Genomic DNA, 17,158 nt, shown 5'->3' with positions numbered 1-17,158 from the left:
GGGGGCGGGAGGCGGACTGGGGTCTAGCCCCCACTTGGCCTCCTCCCCGCAAAGCCCAGCCCACGCTCCGCCTCGCTCTGCCTCCTCCCCCGAGACCCCCACCGCTCGCCCGTTGGCTGCCCACCGCTTGTGGGGGCCCGGAGCTCCTCTGGAGCCAGGGCGGGAGGTGACAGCTCCTCCGGGGCGAGATCCAGCTCCTCCCGCTGCTGGGAACAGCCAGCTCCTCTGGCCGGGAGGGGGGAAATAAAAAAACCTCTCTGCCCCCCACCATTTATGCAAACACGGGTGTCTCAGTCCCACTGGGGTAACTGCTGCCCTCTCTGCCCGGGTTTGCCTGTCACCCCCTGCCAACGCCCCCCACCCTTGAGCTTAACTCCGCCTCCTCCCCCCTAGCCCTGATTTTGCCCTCTAGCCCCTCTCCAGGCTTTCCTAACCTTGCCTTCAGCTGCTTGACACCCCCAGACCAGTAAATTTCCACCCCCTGCTCAGACCCTGGCCACCCTCCTGCTCCGATTCGCCCCCTTTGTCCCTTTTTAACCCTGTAAATAGCAGTCAGCAGAATCCTATGGCTAATAAGGGCAGGGTGAAGGGCAGTGGCTTCAGCAGATGTTACTGAGCATGCTCCGTAGCTGTAGGTAGCACATCCCTACAAGGAGCAATTCACCACGCTACGCCTGCTGCGGTGGGCAGGGCAGGCACCAGCATAAGAAGCAGGTGCTTGGAGCAGCCAATTCGAAGGGGCAGAACTCCATCTGGTATTGGGGTGGCATGTCTTGGTCTTCGGCAGCAATTCAGCAGTGGGCCCTTCATTTCCTCTCTCCCTCTTTGAGCTGCCACCAAATTGCTGCCGGAGAGGAAGAGAGGGAGAACCCATCCTTCGGTGGCTCAGTTTAGCTACCGCCGAAGTGTCGCTGCTCTTCGTCTTTTTTTTTTTTTTTTTTGCTGCTTGGGGTGGCAGAAAAGCTGGAGCCGGCCCTGGCGGTGGGCACAAAAAGTGCCCCTTTTAAAGCAGCCAAATTTGTATTCCTGTGCACACCCCTGCTACCCGGTCTGGTGGAGGTGGGCTAACTCCTCTGACGGGAGGGATTCTCACATCAGCGAAGGTAGGGTCTATACCAAAGTGCTCCAGCAGGGCACTTGCAATGGTACAGCTGCGCCTCTGTAGCATTTTAAATGTAGACAAGCCCAAAGGCTGCTTATTGAATTAACAACAGAAGAAATGAACTGCAACAAGTTAACACAAACAGCCCAGAGTATGAAAATGATTGTTCCAGACTCCAAGCAGATAATTATGTAAGAATATGGACAGAAAATCAGGACTGATTCACAACTGACCTGTTAGTTTAACATGGTGTATGATTGGGAATGGCCAATATTCCCCATGGATAATTCTCCTAGTTTTGGGGCCATGGTTTGCACTTTATTGCATTGCTCTGCAAATGTTCTTCTCAGGGAGACACCGATCTTTATATTTGTACCAACATGTCATTACATTTTCTGTGATGATCCCACATTGAAAAATACAGTAACTCCTCACTTAATGTTGTAGTTCTGTTCTGAAAAATGCTACTTCAATCAAAATGATGTTAAGCAAATCCAATTTCCCCGTAAGAATTAATGTAAACGGGGGGGGGGGTGTTGTTAGGTTCCAGGGAAATTTTTTTCGCCAGAAAAAAGATTATACACACACATATATATATATACAGTATAAGTTTTAAACAAACAATTTAATACTTTACACAGCAATGATGATTGTGCAGCTTAGTTGAGGTGGTGGAGTCAGAGGGTGGGATATTTCCCAGAGAATGCCTTACTGCTAAATGACAAACTAGCACTCGGCTGAGCCCTCAAGGATTAACACGTTGTTAATGTAGCCTCACACCCTACAAAGCAGCACGAATGGAGGAAGGAGAGACAGCAGGTCAGAGAGAGACAGAGACACACACCGTGTGTGTGTGTGAGAGAGAGATGCACATTGCCCCTTTAAGAACGCTGACCCTACTCTAAGTACACTGCCTTTTTAAGTAGATCAATAAGTTGAGACAGCAGCTGCTGCCAGCAAGCTCCCTCAGTCCTGAGTCCTGTCCTGCTCTCCCCCGCCCACCCCGCTCTGTGGAAATGGAGTAAAGGAGTGGGGGATAGAAGCAGGGGAGGGAGACACCCTGACATCAGCTCCCCTTTCTCCCCCACCTCTGCACAGCAAGCAGGAGGCTCCCGGGAGCAGCTCCAAGGCAGAGGGCAGGAGCAGCACATGGCAGTGGGGGGAGGGACAGCTGAACTGTCTGGCAATTGATCGCCTGCTGGGCAGCTGCAGCACAGGGAACTTAGGAGAGTGGGGAGCTGATAGGGGGCTGCCGGTCCATCCTGGTTCCAAGCCCCCACCACTAGCTCCAATGGGCTGCTCTTCCTTCAAGCAGTGGACAAAGCAGGAGGCTGCCAAACACCATTATAAGGGAGTATTGCACAACTTTAAATGAGCATGTTCTCTAACTGATCAGCAACGTAACAACATTAACTGGGGCTATATTAAGTGAGGAGTTACTGTAGATTTGTATGTCACAGGGGTGGTGCTGGGAAAGGATTCTGAAAGAATAAAGTGAAAAATAGGAACAAATATTTATTGCAAAATCAAAGCTCTTCCTACCAGATACTGAGTAACAGGGAAAAGTCAGTTACACAAAGAAATGCAATAAATAGCTTGAAAAAACAAATCCCAAACAAACAATTCCCCACCTGGAAAAGCTTGTGATGTGATGGACGCTGGGCATATTTTATTCAAATCTTTCACATCTCACCAATGTTTCGTGTGTGTTTTCCCTTTATATTGCACATTGCATGGCAGAGAAAAGATCGGCGTCTGACCTATCTCAGCACCGCAGTTTTGCGCTCTCTCTGCAAAGGGCTAACAGCAGGGCACCAGGGATTAGGCAGTTTGCACAGAGCATTTATTTCAGGGCAAAAGCCTTACAGAGAAAATAGATCAATAAAACAATAACAAATGGAAAGGCAGACTTCTGCTTCCCAGAGGTCCCCCACGAGTCCTATGGAGACCCTGGCAGGTTCTAGTCCTTCCACTCCTTCACAGGGTTTGACCTATCGATTAAAAGTTCATGTCAGTTTGTTGGCTCAAAATGAGAGAGTCTGTTTAAACTCACCCTTTAGACCCCAAAATTTGTTCCCAAGCTCCTGAAGCAGGTAAAATCAACTGGTGTCCCTGTCCCCAAGGGGCAAAGCCTTAAAGGCTGGGAATCTGTGTAATCAACCATAGGAATTTGCATTGATTTGCCCAGATTCCCCAGAAAATCCACCCAATGAGCCGGGAACATACAATTACCTGTAATTCACATATTGATCCATAGGCCTGTCAATATACTATGGGCCCATGTTGTCCAGCCCATCTGAATATAGCAGTCTCTGAAGTTTCTGGGGATCACAGCCATGCATCACCCTCTGGGGGACAGTTTTATGTGGGACAAAAATACGCAAAAGTAAGGGAAAACTCTCTCCCCGTTGAAAGAGACCGGTGGGAAAGTGAAGAGCAGCTCCTCGTTGCTGAGGTCATAAAATGACACTTGCCCCAGTTCATAGTCCAGATAGATACCGATCTCATTGTTGTTATTTTTGAGGGACACATAGGTATTCGAAGGGCTGGTGAGTGCCATGCAGAGGTGATGATATTTCTGCAAACCCAAGACTCCCGTGTTGGGTCGAAAGAGAATATGTCCCTTCCTCCTCACAGACTCTCTGGCCACACCCACAGTCCAGAACATCCCATCCACCTCCACCTCCCAGTAGTGTCTCCCCGAGGTGAATCCCTCATAGCCCAGCACACAGGGATCAGTGTCAAATCTCTCCAGACGGTCAGGCATCTTCTGACTTGGTTTTCCCCATCTGGCACCTTTCAGGTCCTCAGAGAGGATGAGTTCAGGACCTGCTGTGTCCGGATCCAGAGTCACGTTCACTGTATGACAGAGAGAGAATCAGAGCATTAGGGGCAGAGCTCAGCACTGAGGGGAAGATTGGACAGAATATTCAAGAGGTTAGACATTAGTACAAAATAATCATCTACAAGTGGGTGCCCACAATGTCCCCCACAACAACTTCTTTTTCTAGGTGAAAGGTAAGTCTGAAAGTCCACACCAAACCCTGGGTTGTTAAAAGCCTACCAGGGATGCTGGAGCGATCAACGACCAGTGTGAAAAAACTAGGACATTCGGAGGTGAGGATACGAGCAAGGTACAAGGACATTTTATGTGTGTGTTTTAAAAGCAAGAAACATCGAAAAGATAGGACATTATAAGTGATGGTCATTCAAATAACCTTCACTCTGCCCCTCTAGGTACCCACTCTTCCATCTTTCCCTTCTTCTATCCAGGGAAGCTGGAACAATTTGTACAGTGGGGGAGCTGAGAGCCACTGAACCAAACAGTAAATCCTATATATGATGGAAACCACTTCAAGCCAGTACCCCTAGTTCCAGCACCTCTGCTACCATCACTCCTGGTTCTGTAAAGTTCTTAGTCTATAGCCATGGACAGGGTAGAACTGGACACTGCACTGAGAGTGGAGTTAAGAAAATGGGAACAATAAACCATCATTTTAAAAGTTCCTTTCATGCATACACAATTCTGAATGTCAACACACATAATACATATGCTGCCTCACGACACCCACCAGTTTTGTACACTTGTGATCTAGACGTAGGAGGTGAGTTTACATAGACACACTAGCTCTGTGCACGAGGACCCTTGTGCAACTCTTGGGGCATAGGATCTTTGTAAACCAGGTGGGATAATTGATGCTCATGTACTGTGACGAATCAGAAATGGACAAAGCAGCTCGTCTCCTGTGCACTCCACATGGTCCTAAAGAAGGATTAATGTGACCAGGGCTGGCTCTGGCTTTTTTGCCGCCCCAAGCTAAAAAAACCCCAAAAACTGCGGGGTGGCCAGAACCAGGGTGCAAACTTTCAGCTAGTGGGACTCCTGCGCTGCAGATGTGCCCCGGGCAGTGGAGTGCGCGCCCCGGATAGCAGTGAGGAGGGAGATGGAGTGGGGGGCGGAGAGAGAAGGGGGGCGGCCAGGGCTTCCTTCAGCCAGGGCGCTCACACTTGGCCCCTCCTGCTGCGCCGCCTGCTGGGAGGGCTCCGCGCTGCTCTGGTCGGCGGGGAGGGAAGGACGCGGGTTCCCGGGCTTGCTGCAGACCTGGCACTGGCTGGGGCAGACGAAGCATGCAGCCGGCTCCCAGCAGGGCGCTCCCCTCCTCCGTGCTACTGCCCCCTACAGGGCGGCCAGCAGGGCCGGCTTTAGGAAGTGCGGGGCCCAATTCGACAGTTTCGATGGGGGCCCCGGCAAGGATGACTTAAAAAAACATATGGGGCTTGTACTCACCAGGTGGTACTCCGAGTCTTCGGCGATGGGTCCTTCACTCACTCCAGGTTTTCGGTGGCACTGAAGGATCTGCCGCCGAAGACCCGGAGCGAGCAAAGTACCCACCGTCGAAGTGCCACTGAAGACCCGGAGCGCCGCCGGGTGAGTAAAAATTAAAAAGGCGCCTTTAGCCAGGGAAGGGATTCTCACTGGGCGCGGGGCCCTCTTAGGCGCGGGGCCTGATTCGGGGGAATTGGTGGAATAGGCCTAAAGCCGGCCCTGGCGGCCAGAGCGGTGAACCAAAAAAAGAGAAAAAGAATAAAAAAGAGCGGCCGTGCCTAGGATTGGACGGAAGCTGCCCCTTAGAATCTTCCGCCCCAAGCATGAGCTTGCTTGGCTGGTGCCTGGAGCTGGCCCTGAATGTGACCCAACCATTTAAGATTTTAGAATCCCATCCTTAGAGGTTTTTAAGAACAGGTCAGATGATGCCTGTCAAGAATGGTCTAACTATTCTCAGTCCTGCTTCAGCGAGGGTATTTGATGGACTAGATGACATCTTAATGTCCTTTCCAGCCCCACATTTTTATGAGTCTATAAGCAATTCTTTGTGGTAACTGATGAGTAGAGCTGGACAGGAAATGAAAATTTTACCCTGTAAAGTTTTTGTTGGAAGGTGGGGTAGGGGGAGTTTATATCTATGCATAAAACTGACAGTTGCCAAAAACTGAAAATATCTTGGGGTTTGATTTTCCAATAATAAAATGAAACAAAACCAATGAAAGCAGAGAGAGAGAGTGTGTGTGAGAGAGAGAGTGTGTGTGTGTGTGTGTGTAAATTTCCATTTAGTTGAAAAGACATTTTCTCACCTTCTCTCCGCCCCCAAAAACCAAAATCACTGATAATTGTTAACCAACTAAAGTTCTGAAAAGAAACTTAAAGTTACAAGACATCCAAATATTTTCTAGTGTGGATGGATAAAGTTATTGCAGAGCCTTTCAGACAGTGGGGGCAGAGTTAAGATTGTCATCTGTGACCTTACCTGAGAAATTTCTTGCTTTCACATGCTGGGTATTTTTGCAATGTAATTCTTAAAATGTCCTGCCCAAATGCCTGCAGTGTTGTTGTAGCAGTGTCAGTCTCAGGATATTAGAGAGACAAAGTGGGTGAGGGATTATCTTTTACCTGCAGAAGAACTCTGTGTAGCTTGGAAGCGCGTCTGTCCCACCAACAGAATTCAGTCCAATAAAAAATATCACCTCCCCCACTTCTCTCTGGCTTAATGTATTTATTTGAACAATATTGTATCTTTGTGTTTCCTGCATCCTTCATCCTGAATTTCCTAGTTGCTAATGAGTGCTGGTTTTTTAAATCCCAATGTTCCTGCAAAGTGCTGATTTGTCTGTTGGGGGGAGGGAGGGAGCTGATCAGCGGGGCCCACCAGTGGGTGCTGAGCACCCACTATTTTTTTCCATGGGGATTGGGTGCTCCAGCCCCAGAGCACCCACGTAGTTGGCACCTATGGGCCCGACACCCCATTGGGAAGCTCAGCAGAAGCTCTAGTGGCTGGGGAAAGTGCATTGCACACTGATGAAATTTCGGAGTAGGGGTTTGTGTGTCTTACCTTTGAATTCCTTCAGAGTTTGGGGGTTGAGGGAGAACTCCGGCGTCCTCTGCCTCGGTTCAGGAGAAAGAGCCATTGCAGCCCGCACCTTCCCCTCTTCACGCCTAGAGGAGTTAAAACACCAACCACACATTTATTACTCTTCACCTGATTGCTCAGTTCGAGTGGCAGCAAAACATCAAGGGGTCCATTTGTGCCTGGACCTGGCATGGGTCTGCAAGTGCTCTCGAGGTTGGGGGAGTGATGGCGAAAGACCCACAATAGGGGGCAGTATGGAGCAGTGGAAAGAGCACCGGACTGGGAACCAGGACACCTGGGTTTAACTCCTTGTGTTCTGCAGCACACATGCTGGGTGACTAAAGGCAAGTGACTTCCCCTCCCACCTTTTGTCTGGCTTGCCTGGAGTGTGCATTCTCCAGGACAGGGACTGTCTCTTTGTGCGTATGCAGTGGGGTCCTGATCTCAGCTGGGGGTACAGGTACCATGGTAATACAAATGCTAGGGAGTCTTTTCACTGCCATTCCCATACAGGGACTAGGCAAAATGTCAAGCCCTGGTCCCTTCTGACAGCTGCTTATTCCCTGTCATAACTTTTCAGCCCTTTGGGTGACTATTTTAAAACTTTTCTCTGCAACCATGAGACTGAGAAATTGCCTTAAATAAAAGAAGTGGCTGAGATTTTAATGTAATCATATGACTCCAGGAAATGGGGCTTTAGGAAAACAAACAAACAAAACACCCACCATAAAATATCACCAGCCAGACGTGTAACATTGGAGATGTGTCTTTCAGCCAATGCCCAAACCCCTTATCTGCATTGTGAAGTATGAGAAGTGAGAAGGAGCCACCTACCTGCTCAATATGTCTCTGGCATCCTGTAAGTGAGAGGGAGAGAAAAGGGAGTTCAGCTCCACATGACACATACTAGGGACTCCTGCTGCTCCAAAAGCAGCTCATTTTTGTGGTCACTACTTCACTTTCACAGTTACCAATAGTTGGTCAAATCAGATCTATGGCTTTAATTTCTCACTTCCAATAGTTAACTCTTTGAACTCCAGCGATTAGGGTTTGGGGCTTGGAGAAACTTTTCTCCACTGCTAAAATAGAAACTCCCTATTTATGAACCTTAGGAAGTCAAATCACCCAGGGAACAGAAACAAAACCATGTGATTTTGGCATCCAATCACAAGGCACCAGCAGCAAATAATGAACATTGTTTATGCATAGTAGTAGCCTGTGTATGAGCAATCCCTACCCCACCTGCAAACTAAAGGCCCAGGTGCACGCTCAAACCTGAGTTTCAGAGCCACTTACAAATTTGTGCCTGCAACTAGAAGTGCAGGAACTGACAAGCTGGGCTGGGACCTTGGTCAAAATGTGTCTCACAGAGATAAATGCGTAGGAACCACACCCTTCTCCAGGATGCTGGCACCGGTCACTTGGAACTGCACTGAGATCTGTTGTGATACATGGATCCAGACAGAGACACCCATGTCTGCTGATAGTGTGTGTGTGGGGGGTGGGCAGAGTGAGGGCACCCAGCTTCAGCAGTGTTACTGAGCATGCTCAGTCCATGTGCGCACAATCAGTACAATCCAAGCCACAAATCTGGGATGGGGCTTTTGACTCCACATTCCCCCACCCTCTATGCCTTGCCTCTGGATGCAGAAGCTAAAATAAATTCACACAAACCTTTAGTCAAAGACCTAGCAGGCAACTAATCTAGAAAACAAAGATTAAACAAGATCCAAATAACTGGAAGTTACAGCTGGACAAATTTAGATCAGAAACAAGGTGTTAGTTTTTAAACATGAGGGTAATTAGTCATTAGAACAATTTACCAAGAGTGGTGGTGGATTCTCCGTCACTGGCAATTTTAAAATCAGGACCGGATTTTTTTTTTTCTTCTGAAAACTATGCTTCAGCTCAACCAGGAATTATTTCAGGGAAGTTCTAAGGCCTCTATACCAGAGATCAGACTTGATGATCACAAATATCAGGGGGTAGCCATGTTCGTCTGTATCCACAAAAACAACAAGAGTCCGGTGGCACCTTGAAGACTAACAGATTTATTTGGGCATAAGCTTTCGTGGGTAAAAATAGGGTTACATTTCTAGATGTTGAATAATTCAAGCTGCTCTATGTTAATGATGGCTGAAAAATAGCAGAGATGTTGGGTTCCTTCCCCAACAGAGAAACAGAAGCAGTTGGAGCAGTAAGCATGGAAGTAAAAATACCTCTGGATAAAGAACAGCCAAAAGCCTATATGGGAAATATGAGGATATAAAAAACAACCAAGGCAGATAAGCAGGAGCCCAAAAGGCATCGTTCCTATCGTAGTGAAGAAGAGACTGGCTATTGACTGCAAAAGAGACAAGGATCAGTTTGAAGGGAACTGAACAACAAACTTACTGCATAATGCAGAGTGTTCCTAAATTCTGGGCTGCTAGAGAGACATCGGCAGCTGGGTTTTTTTAATCAGTGAAAGAGTGATCCTAGCAATTACCGTCCCATCATTCTAGCTCTGATAAGATAAACCATGCAGCAAATATTTAGAGACGTGTTTTAAAATGTCTTGCAGCTGATCCCCCATTTCGTTACTTGATTTGCTACTGGTGGTTTTTATTCTAATATATTTCACTCACTAGCCATTTCCTACCTTGCACTGCTCAGCGGCTGTCTCTGTGGAAGCTGTGACATGGTTTCTTGGTGCGCCGTGCAGATCGCAAAGGTGAGTCTGTGGCCCCTCTTCAGACAACAAAGCAAATTCCTCCTGGTGTTTCTCACACACCCACTCTGCTTCTGGATCTTTGGCCAGTTGCAGAATGAATGGTCTGCCCAGTTCTACAATACTCCCCTGGTTTTCTCTGCACAGAGGAGAGATGTTTCTAGGTGATTCTTCCAAGCACTGGCTAATGCAGGCGCAGCAAATGTCCTCTCTCCAACCATGATCACTGAACCTATAAGCAAGTCACAAGGATAGTGCAAGCAGCCTCCTATTGGAGAGTTTTGGCTGGATTCTCAGAAGCCACAGCTCCTACTTGTAAAAGAGAGAAGATCAACTGCAATCTCCTCATCACAGACATGACCTGAGTCTTACCCAGCAACTGGCTGTTTCTTTCCCTGGAAGTGTTTTGTGCGCGTTGTTTTGGTGTTTACTTCTGGGTTTTCTTTAGGTTGCAACGTGTAATTTTGTCAGCAGGCCAGAGCCTGGGAGGCTCAGCAGAGAAACGAAGGAAAAGTGGATCTGAAGATCCAAATCTTCCTTTGCTGTAACTCAGTGTTCTCAAGCAGAGGTATGCGTATCTCTGGAGGGACACAGGGGTCTCCAAGGGGGCACATCAACTCATCTAGAGATTTGCCTAGTTTCACAACAGGCTGCATAAAAAGCACTAGTGAAGTCAGTACAAACTAACATTTCAGACAGACACTGACGTGTTTATACGGCTCTACAGACTATACACTGAAATGGAAGTATAATATTTACATTCCAGTTGCTTTATTTTATAATTATATGGTAAAAATGAGAAAGGCAGCAATTGTTCAGTACTAGTGGCTGTGACATTTTTGTATTTTTATGTCTGATTTTGTAAGCAAATCGTTTTTAAGTGAGGTGAAACTTGGGGTACAAACAAGACAAATCAGATGCCTAAAATGGGCACAGTCAACTGGAAAGGTTGAGAGCCGCTGCTGTAATGCCTCTGAAGTTAATGAAGATCCACTAGGGACAGAGGCAATGCATGGAGGGGGAAATGGGGGGTCACGTGCCCCCCCTCCAGATTTGCTGCTTGGCTTGTACTGAGCATGCTCAGTAACACTGCTGAAGCCAGCTGCCCTCATACTGTCCCTTCCCCTCCCTGCTGCCCCTCCACTATTGGCAAGCACAGGTTGTCTCTGATTTATGAATCTGATCCTGAGGGTATGTCTACACTGCAGCTGGAGGTTTCATTTCCAGCTCGCGCAGACATACCCCTGCTAGCTCTGATCAAGCTTGCAGGCTAAAAATAGCAATGGTAGCCCAGGTGGCAGGATAAGGAGCCAGCCACAGTACTTACCCAGTGTTTCAGGTAGGGTTGTACTTGAGACAGAGAACCCATCCTGCTGCCCACGTCTGTTTTTAGGACACTAGCTCAGTCAGCGCCAGTGGGGGAACTCCTCCTTGCAGAGACAACCCCAGGGGATAGAGTGAGGGCAGCCGGCTTCAGCAGTGTTACTGAGAATGCTCAGTCTGTGTGGGCATGCTCAGTACAAGGCAAGCAAATCGGGGGAGGTGGGGGCTCCTGACCTTGCATGCCCCCCAATGCATCACCTCTGCCTATATGAGCTGGAAATTACACCTCCAACTCTAGTGTAGACACATCCTAGAGAAGCACAGACATTTGTCACTGATTCCCTCCCACTCCGTGCCTCCCAAAGAAAACAAAATGTCTTTTTGATGAAATAGAAGAATTTGGATTCCATTGATATTTGTGGGGGAAGGGGGGCTGAGAGGGGGAGAGATGTTTAAAAATTGAAAACCCAAAATGTTTCTATTTTTTTGACCATTGAAAATGAAGGCCTGCTCTGCGTGGGTTTTCTACTGACCTGACTACATTGCTTAGGGGTGCGATTTGTTTTACTGGAGTTGCTACAGCAAGACAACCCCTAGTGTGGATGTTGTTGTACCAGCAGAAAGGTGCCTTATATGAGGACTAGTCTTCATGCACAGCGCTAACAATGCAGCTGCTCAGCTGTAGCGCTTTATTAACAGTGCTCCCGTCGGCGTAGTTAATCCATCTCCGCAAGAGGTGGCAGGTATGTCGACCGGAGACGCTCTCCCAGCGACATAGTGGTGTCTACGTGGGTCGGTATAAATACGTCGCTCAGGGGTGTGGATTTTTCACACCCCTGATTGACATAGTTATTCTGATATAGTTCTGTAGTATAGACCTGGCCTTCATATAGATTATTCCTTTTCCAGTATGGGAATAAGTTGAGCTGGAATAATGTGAATGCTAACTTTCTCTGGTGTAGACTAACTTGTAGATGACTCCCTGCTACCCTCTGCTCCCAGGGACCAATAGAAATGGAGAGAGGTTCTTTGAAAAATTCCCCTTCCCTGCTGTTCTCTGAGGTGCGGGCGTTGTTAGCTAAAGGGATTTTTCCTTGGGGAGAAGAATATTTTTCAAAATTATTATTATTTTTATATTAGTTAAAGTGCTGCTTGGATTTCTAGCCCTGTGGTTGATTCATGTTCCTAGGTCTTTCCACAACCTGTATCAGGAATGTGATCTTATAGTGGAATGTGTTTTTCACATTCCTTTTTCTAGGAACAGGCTGAGCTTTGAACAAATCAGTGTTTCCCTCCCTGTTACCGTCCAAGGGTTGTAGAGATTCACTTATCTGGGGACTGTAAAATAATGGGTCAAATCCTGCTCTTGTTTACACGTATGTAAATCCAGAGTGACTCCTGATTCCAGTGGAGTTCCTCCAGTGTTTTGTCAATGTAAATGAGATCAGAAGGTGGCCTAAATCTTCCCCTCTGCCAGGAAAGGTGGGGGGAATTGGCAATGGCTTGGCAGTCCAAAGGGAGATTGGGCCATTGTTCAATGAAATATTATTTAAATTCCTACTCCATCACACCCTCACTTCAGCCTGCTGGGACTTTCCCCTCTCCCCAGCTCTGGTCAGACTGGAATTGTCAGAGTGGCTTAGGGGAGTTGGGCACCTGCCTCCCATGGCTTAGCCTCCTTAAAGGCCTTGGAAAATTCCAGTCTTGATCATCTCATCCTCTCCATTCCTGCCAGCCTCTCAGCAGCTTCCCTCTCCCCGACTCCAGACAGCACCCCCTCAAGCCAGCCACCTTCCTTCCAGGCCTTTTGCCCCTATGTCAGTCAGCCAGGAGTCCCAGGCAGCCAGGCCGTTCACCCCCATGTTGGCCTGGTACTCCAACAGCTAGATCCCACACCTCATCTTCTGGCCAGCCCCACCCCTTCCCCAGCTGGGCCCGTCATCCCCACTCTCTGGCCAGCAACTGGGAACCATGGGGCAAGGGGAAGATGGTGAGGGGAAGGAGTGAGGGGTGACACCTGGGTGTGACCGGGGGAAGCAAACTGGGACCGGCTGTACCATGGAGTGTGGACATGGTGGTGAAGGGACTTGGGTGGGAGAGTGGAGTTTGGGAATGGAGGACAAGCAAGGACCCAAGGGAGAAAGGGGAGCTGGAAATGGGGAAGAGTGAAAGCTGAGCACCAGTATTTGTAGGGCCTTGTGAAACTTAGCTGGATGCAGGACCCATAGGGTGGATTCTCTGACCTGTGTAATGCAGAAAGCTGACGAGAAAACACGATCTAATGGTTCCTTCAGCCTCTAAAATCTACTAATCTATGTTGTTTACAAGGCAGGGCACAAATCTGCTCTCAAAACATTTTTCCCCTCTGTGGCAGATTTGGGTTTTCTTCTAAAGAAAATTGTTGACAAGAAGGGTCTGGTCTCGGAAGTTGTTTATTGGGAAACCAACCCCCTGAATACGTTCAGTTGAAGCTGAAAATGTTCAGTGGAAAACCAAATGTTGAGAGGCTTTTCAGCTGCTGAAACTTTTTCGGTTTTGGATGAAAAGTCAAACTTTTGCTCAGAACCCCCCTGCCACATATTCCACCCACTAATCCTTGCTGAGTTTGCTGTGTTCCCCATTGGTGTTCGAGTCACAGTCCCCTCTGGTGAACCATATATATGTTCCCTCCCCACAAATGCTCAGTAATATAGATCGGGGGCAGGAAAGCACAGTAGAAAATAAGGGTATTTAAAAATATGGATTTTATTCTTACTTAGGTAAATGCAAATCCTAAAATAAACACGAGTTGGTTTTGAACGCTGAACATTTGCATGAGCAGCAAGGACAACCGGGAAAGCCGCTGGTTGATCTCACTTAACCAGGGAACGTGGGACAATCCTTTGGCAATTTCCACCTTCTGAAGCCAAGAAAGGCTCCCATCCTGTGACTCCCCCGTCTACGTGGGTGGAGCCCTGGGCCTGTATAGACCCTCACTTAAATCGCTGCTGATGTAGCAAAGGGATGGATGCTTACAATGGCACCTAATGTTCAATGAGGGGCATATTTTCAAAAGCACTGAAGTGACTTCAAAGCCAGACTCCTGTCGACTTTCATTGAGTTGTGGGTTCTCAAGAATCACTCATCTCCTTTGAAAATGGGATTTAGGCACTTCTGAAAATTTTACCCCAAGGTTTATGAATCCTCTGAATGATTCTCACAGTCATGGTGTCTCTTGTATAGCTATCATTACCTGTTACATATATTAGGATAACTCCAGCTGAGATCAGGGCCCCATTGTGCCGGGTGCTGCACAGACACACAACGAGAGACAATCCCCGCTCCAAAGAGTTTATATACTCCCTCATCTCTTTTCCTCCTATACATTTTCCTTTCATAGTTCCTTCTATGAACATCCTCTCCAGTTACTCTTTGTTTCCCCCACCTCTAATCCCTCTGATCTCTCTCCTCTTCGAAAAGATCCTCTCCTGCTCATCCGAGGAGGGATCCTGCAGTAGGGGCAGCATATAGAGGGTCAAGAACTGTCTGCACCATGAATTGTCTACAGGCGTTAGAGAAACCGGGGTCTCTCTGAGCTCCAGTAGGAGGTGGTTTGGGCACTCAGATACTGCTGGGAGGCGAGTGTTACAAGCTGGGTCGGACAGACTAGAATTCCACTAGGAGATTCTACGGACCAGAAGCCAGATCCAGGCCCCGGGGGGAGAAGAGGACTACTTGATCTCGCAGCTCAGTGACACATTCTGACCTGGGAGCTTTTGTCTGCCACCCAGCAGAACGGGAAGATTCTCCCAGCAAAAGCGACTGCTAGGAAAGTGAAGATCTCAGTGTTGTTCTCAGCATTGAAAAATGCCACCTGCCTCCCTTTGTAGTCCAGGGCGACCCTGATCTTCCTGGGTCTCCTATCCGGTGGCAGGCTTGTCCAAGGAGAAGTAAGAGCCACGTACTGAATTGGGTTCAGCTGCCCCACAGCCCAGATCCCCTCCTCTGGCTCCAAGCTAACCCCTCCCTTTCTCCTCACAGACTCTCTGGCCACCCCCACGGCCCAACTGCTCCCATCCACCTCCACTTCCCAGCAATGTCTCCCCGAGGTGAAGCCCTCACAGCCCAGCACACAGGGAACGGGATCAAATCTTCTGAAGTTGTCAGGCACGTCCTGCCGTGCAGGTCCCCATCTCACGCTTTTCCCATCCTCGGACAGGATGAGATGAGGATGAGCCGTGTCTGGATCCAGAGTGACATTTGCTGGGGTGGAGGGAAGAGAGACGAGAGAATCAGAGAGTTAGGGGCACTCCCTTAAATCCCTTTGAAAATTCCTGCCTTTAACCGATAAGGAAAACCTTAAGTTGCACAAGATGGGGTAACTGGCAGGTCACCAACTTTGTTGCTGAGTTAGGCTCAGTTAGCAGGTGGTGGGAGCGGCAGGAGTGTCTATTTCTGAATCCGTAACAAGGTCCGGCCACTCAAGCTACATTTTATTAAGGCATCTAAACTTCTCCCCTTCTTCTCTTGGTTGTTTTATCAGCTTCATTTCAACAAATTCCCCTTACCACCACCCATTGGATGCTACTGGCCATAAGCGCCAACTTCTACTGGCGCCGGTGGGTGCTCAACCCTCCTCTGTCCCCGGCCCTGCCCCGACTTCACCCTGCCCCGCCCCAATTCCAGCTCCTTCCCCAAAGTCCCTGCCCCAACTCCGCCCCCTCCCTGTCCCTATTCTGACTCCTTCCCGAAATCCCCCCTGGCCCTGCCTGTTCCTCACCTCCTCCCTTGAGCAAGCCACGTTCCCGCTCCTTCCCCCTCCCTCCCGGAACTTGCTACAGCTGTTTGGCGGCGGCAAATGCTGGCAGGTAGGTGAAGGAGCAGAGACGCGGCGCGCTCAGGGGAGGAGGTGGAAGCGGAGGTGAAGCAGGAGGCTCCAGCCCCGGAGCACCCACGGAGTCCGCACCTGGCAGAGGAGCCCAAGTTGTATCATTGTGACATCATTTGCTGACTCATTTCAACCAATGGGATTGCAAAGGAACTATAGGGAGTGAATGATGACTGGCTGAAATACTTCTGATGTCACAATGCCGTACCAAATGGGCACTGAGTGGAAATCAGAATTTTCTGGTGTCTGAGTTTTTTGACTATCATCAAACTCAATAGGGTTCTTCCCATCGATGCCTTGAAGGTTCCCTGAAATTTTAGAATTGATTGGACATGGTCTTCAAAATTTATCAAATTACAGACAGAGAAATGCCATTGAGTGCAAAGCCTCACCTCCCTCACTAAAAAATGCTCATAAGAACATAAGAATGTCCATACTGGGTCAGACTAACGGTCCATCTAGCCCAATATCCTGTCTTCTGGCAGTGACCAATGCTACGTACTTCAGAAGGAATGAACAGAACAGAAAAATGATTGAGTGATCAATCCCCTGTTGTCCAGTCCCAGCTTCTGGCAGTCAAAGGCTTAGGGACACCCAGGGCATATAGTTTGCATTCCTGACCATCTTGGGTCACAGCCATTGGTGGACCTGTCCTCCAGGAATTTATCTAATTCTTTTTTAACCCAGTTTTACTTTTGGCCGTCACAGCATTCCCTGGCAATAAGTCCCACAGGTTGACTGTGCATTGTCTGAAGAAGTACTTCTTTTGCTTGTTTTAAACCTGCTGGTTATTAATTTCATCGGGTGACCCCTAGTTCTTCTGATATGTTAAGGGGTAAATAACACTTCATTATTCACTTTTCTCCACACCAGTGTCCTTGTATGGCAGCTGTTCCATACCCCTGATCGTTTTTGTTGCTCTTTTCTGAACCTTTTCCAATTTCGATATATCTCTTTTGAAACGGGGCAATCAGAACTACATGCAGTATTCAAGGTGTGGGCGTACCATGGATTTATACAGTGGCCTTATGATATTTTCTGTCTTATTATTTATCCCTTTCTTAATGATTCCCAACATTCTGTTTGCGTTTTTGACTGTTGCCACACATTGAGCAGATGTTTCCGGAGAACTAGCCACAATGACTCCAAGATCTCTCTCTTGAGTGGTAACAGCTAATACAGGCTCCATCATTTTGTATGTATAGTTGGGATTATGTTTTCCAATGTGCATTATTTTGCATTTATCACCA

At 48.1% G+C, this 17,158-nt stretch overlaps 1 protein-coding gene across 1 annotated transcript in view; it reads right to left on the bottom strand.

Annotated features, from left to right (window-relative positions):
- Positions 1–2,597: 2,597 nt before the first annotated feature.
- The window catches only part of LOC116836774 (zinc finger protein RFP-like), a 31,296-nt gene continuing 16,735 nt past the window's right edge, over positions 2,598–17,158 (bottom strand). The window contains exons 8-14 of the mRNA XM_075071623.1: positions 11,046–15,283; positions 9,650–10,030; positions 7,843–7,865; positions 6,991–7,094; positions 6,409–6,551; positions 3,335–3,961; positions 2,598–3,093 (exon numbers count right to left, since the gene is read on the bottom strand). Coding sequence (XP_074927724.1) covers positions 14,769–15,283 — 515 coding nt within the window. The 3' untranslated portion in view covers positions 2,598–3,093; positions 3,335–3,961; positions 6,409–6,551; ... (2 more) ...; positions 9,650–10,030; positions 11,046–14,768. The remainder of the gene's footprint in view (positions 3,094–3,334; positions 3,962–6,408; positions 6,552–6,990; positions 7,095–7,842; positions 7,866–9,649; positions 10,031–11,045; positions 15,284–17,158) is intronic.

This window comes from Chelonoidis abingdonii, chromosome 12 (genome assembly GCF_003597395.2).
Source record: "Chelonoidis abingdonii isolate Lonesome George chromosome 12, CheloAbing_2.0, whole genome shotgun sequence".
Taxonomy (NCBI): Eukaryota; Metazoa; Chordata; order Testudines; family Testudinidae; genus Chelonoidis; species Chelonoidis abingdonii.
This window is presented reverse-complemented; position numbering and strand designations above follow the sequence as displayed.